This window comes from Caenorhabditis briggsae (assembly GCF_000004555.2).
Source record: "Caenorhabditis briggsae complete genome, chrIV, whole genome shotgun sequence".
Lineage (NCBI taxonomy): Eukaryota > Metazoa > Nematoda > Chromadorea > Rhabditida > Rhabditidae > Caenorhabditis > Caenorhabditis briggsae.
This window is the reverse complement of record NC_013487.2, coordinates 13,895,817-13,899,484: the sequence shown is the minus strand read 5'-3', so window position 1 is coordinate 13,899,484 and position 3,668 is coordinate 13,895,817. Positions and strand designations below refer to the sequence as shown.

Here is a 3,668-nt window from a genome sequence, read left to right as displayed (position 1 = left end):
CAAATCCTATTTTTTTTTCAACGCCGTTTTTCGGGATTTAGGATTTTTTTGCATTTTTTCGCAATAATATCAGGAAAATACATATTTTTTGAAACATTTTAAGGCAATAAAAAATAGAATTGCCCCCTCTAATTGGAGTGCCCCTCTAATTGAAGTGCCCCCCAAGAGACCTCACGAAAAATAGAAGGTCCGGCCCTTGTAATACAGGTTTTACGGTAAAATGACGCTGAGAAACTAGAAAAAACTGGATTTTTAATTTTCAGATTCTAAGTATTGCAGATTTGCCAATTAGAGAGCGAGTAATACAACAAGCAATACAATGATCAACATCATCATGTTATCGGATTCCCACTGGTTTCTCTTGCATTTTTCGTGTCGAATTGCACTTCGAAAAAGCCAAAATCCACGTTACCAACAAATCGATCAAAGGCGTCGACTGCTGAGCAGAAGAGAGCTGTGGTAAGTGCGCTCTAGCGAACTTTTAAGGGGGAAATGGGTCATGATTATACTTGTTCGAAAGCTCTTGTTCTACTGATTCTGAATATTTAATTTTCAAACTAATTACTCAGACGAAATGAAAACTCAAGCCGGCGAGGAAGTGCCTTGTCGGCATGAGAATTTTTGGTTTCGACATGATAATTCTGCTTGCCGGCAAGAAAGGGTCATGCCATACGGTTAGGGAAAGGAAAATTATCTGCCGGCGAGGAAACGAAGCTCCGAAATGCCCGTGTGTTTTTAATATTTTTAAATTTATTTTCAAGTTTTCTTATTCTCAAGATTTTTTTTGTTTCATCCCTCAAATATTTTCCACATTCTAGAAATTATGGCTCTCTCGACTTCTCAACCAACTTGCGACAAAAACGAGAATCGAGAAGGTTTGAAATTGTCAGGTTTTCATAAAAATATAAGTTTTCAGATTTTTCAGATACTCTTGATTGTCTGCATAATATTTCTTTCTCACTTCGATGAAATGGAAGATCAACTAGTCGGATACAACAAGTGGGAACCCAATTCTCACGGATATTGTAATCTTAAAAGATCGGCAGTTTGGTTAGTATAATATTGATGATATAATCAATCGAAAAATAAATTTTCAGTCACCGAGTTCTGATCAGGAACCAAGAATTTCGATTCGAATAATGGATTACTCTGAAAACGGAACAAAGTCGAATCAACATAATTTGCTTCAAATCAGACGAAATTGTGAAGGATTTGAAAACGATTTATTTTTCGGCCTTATCCACTTCTCGCAAATTGTACTTCAAATGAAATTCCCTAATTCTTATCACTTTTTGAAATATGTTACTTTTCAGTTATTTCTCTTTAATAAATAGTGTATTTTTATTGATTCATCAGCTGCGGAGGGAAGGGGGAGGATTGAAAGAGCTTTTCCATGCCGGCGTGACTTTCAAAAAACCTTGCCGGCCTGAAAAAACAATTTCTCCTGCGGCGTGTACGCCTTTTTCCTTTTTGTGCCGGCATGAGTGTTCATTTCGTCTGAGTAGATGAAAATTCAAAAAGTTAAAACCAATTTTCTCTAGCAGACAGTCGCAACACCGCCTGAAACTCCGCCCCAAATCACACCGAAACCAGATAATAATAATATTAATAATGGGCAAGAGGAGGAAAAACTGGTAAAAGAAAAAGCTGCAAAACCATCAGAAGCACCCAAAGAAGAGCATTTGGACAATAAGAAGGATGAGTCTCCAAGGAAAAAACCAAAAAAATCGTCGAGAGAAAAAATCCATAAAAATCCGGGGGCTGGAAATGATGGGAAGAAGAATGATGGAGAGAATCAGGAGAGAGAAAAAGAGGAAAAAGTGGGGATTTGAAATTTTGAAAAAATGGTTATACTAAAAGAATTAAAAATATTTAAAGTTAAAAAAAATTGAAACAGTAAATTTTTTATTTTTGAAACTTTTGGATTGTTTTGGATCTAGAATTATAGGAAGGATTGTTGTCCGAAAAAAATAGAGTTAGTAATTATATTTTGCAGTCTAAATACGGTAGGTACCTCGAAGCGGCAAGCCTAAACAGCACATATTCGGTGGAGACGCAGAGAAATTTTCCGATTAACTGTCTGCGTCTCAACTCTAATTTTTTCCGAAAACAATAATATTTGTACTACTTTTCGAGTCTCAACTTCAAAATTTAGAAAAAATTGAACAGTAGTTTTTCAAAAAAAAATTCTAGAATTTTTTTTTGCATTTGGCTCTGAAAATCTGAAAACAGTTGTTTTTAGAATTTTGAACCTGAAAAAAAGTTTTTTTTTTTAAATTTTTTGAAAGAACTGTGTATAATAAAATCAATTTTTTTGGATTTGAATTCAAAAAAAATTTGAAACAGTATTTTTTTCAAATTCTCTAAAACTGAAATTATGTTTCCAAAAAAAAAACAACGAATTACACACGGGGTCGCAGGGTGTGCGCTTTTTCGAACGCTCTCTGCTGAGAAACAAGGGCAACACGTTTAAAAACAATTCACGTTTTCTCATTGGAATTTGAAAATAAAAAAGACTCCGTATCGACTTTTTTTTCAAATAACACGTGCTTCGCAGCCACGTTGATTTTTAAAATTTGAATTACCGCCAGAGTGCAGTAGAGCGCGCTCATTCAAAAGCGAACACCCTTTCACCCCGTGATTACAGGTGATTTTAAAAATCTGAAATCTAACATTAAAACTTTAAAAAATCCAAATTTTATAAAAATTGTAGATTTCCAAAAACCTAAAATTCCTGAAGAGTTATAACGGAACTACCAAACTTTCAAAATAATATTTTTTTTTGAAACAGTAATTTTTTCAATTCCAGGAAAAAACAAAATCTGTGAAAAAATCCACTCGAAACGATGCGAAATCCGCAGAGACTTTGGTCACACCTCAAGGAGACGCAGACATGGACAAGGATGGGGGTACTGTAGTTTTTTTTTAATATTTTAAAGGTGGTGTACGGTGAAATTTTTTATTGTTTTAAAGTGTGCAGAAATGCATGTAGATTGACATAAAAATAAAGAAAAAATTCAAAAAAAATTCCTTCGGCGAGAAAAACGCATCGAAAAATACGCTGAAAGCCCTTAGGGACGAGGTTTTTTCTAGGCCGCCCGGTGAGTAAAAGCGCGCGAATTCAAACTTTTGAAATTTTTTCGCTCGTTCTCACTGTTTTTTCAAATTTTTAGATGTATCTGGAAGAAAATTTACAAAAACCTAGAAAACTCTTGAAAAAACCGAAAAAACAGTGAAAACGAGCGAAAAAATTTTTAAAGTTTGAATTCGCGCGCTTTTACTCACCGGGCGGCCTAGAAAAAACCTCGTCCCTAAGGGCTTTCAGCGTATTTTTCGATGCGTTTTTCTCGATGAAGGAATTATTTTTTGAATTTTTTCTTTATTTTTATGTCAATAAAAAATTTCACCGTACACCACCTTTAAGTTTTTTTTGAAAATTTCAGAAACAAAAACCAAGAAAACAGAGGAACAGGATGAAAAGGAAGGTGGAGGAGGAAAAACGTAAGTTTCAATTTTTCTCAATGGAGCGAATTTGCTGATCTGTGAATTTTGAATTTGGAATTTTCAGCGAAATGAGCGATGCGAAGAAGGAAATGCTGAAAGAAGATGACACGTTGAGAGAGACGAAATCGATTGGGAAGAAGAAGAAAAAGCAGGAGAAAACTTGA

At 34.7% G+C, this 3,668-nt stretch overlaps 1 protein-coding gene across 1 annotated transcript; it reads left to right on the top strand.

Moving 5' to 3' along the window:
• Nucleotides 1-611: 611 nt before the first annotated feature.
• Nucleotides 612-3,668, top strand: CBG18507 (the record flags this gene model as incomplete). The annotated part of the gene is made up of 7 exons (XM_045236156.1): nt 612-674; nt 917-1,054; nt 1,098-1,256; nt 1,542-1,820; nt 2,810-2,909; nt 3,444-3,501; nt 3,569-3,668. 7 exons carry the CDS (start codon nt 612-614, stop codon nt 3,666-3,668), a joined length of 897 nt encoding a protein of 298 aa, XP_045096496.1.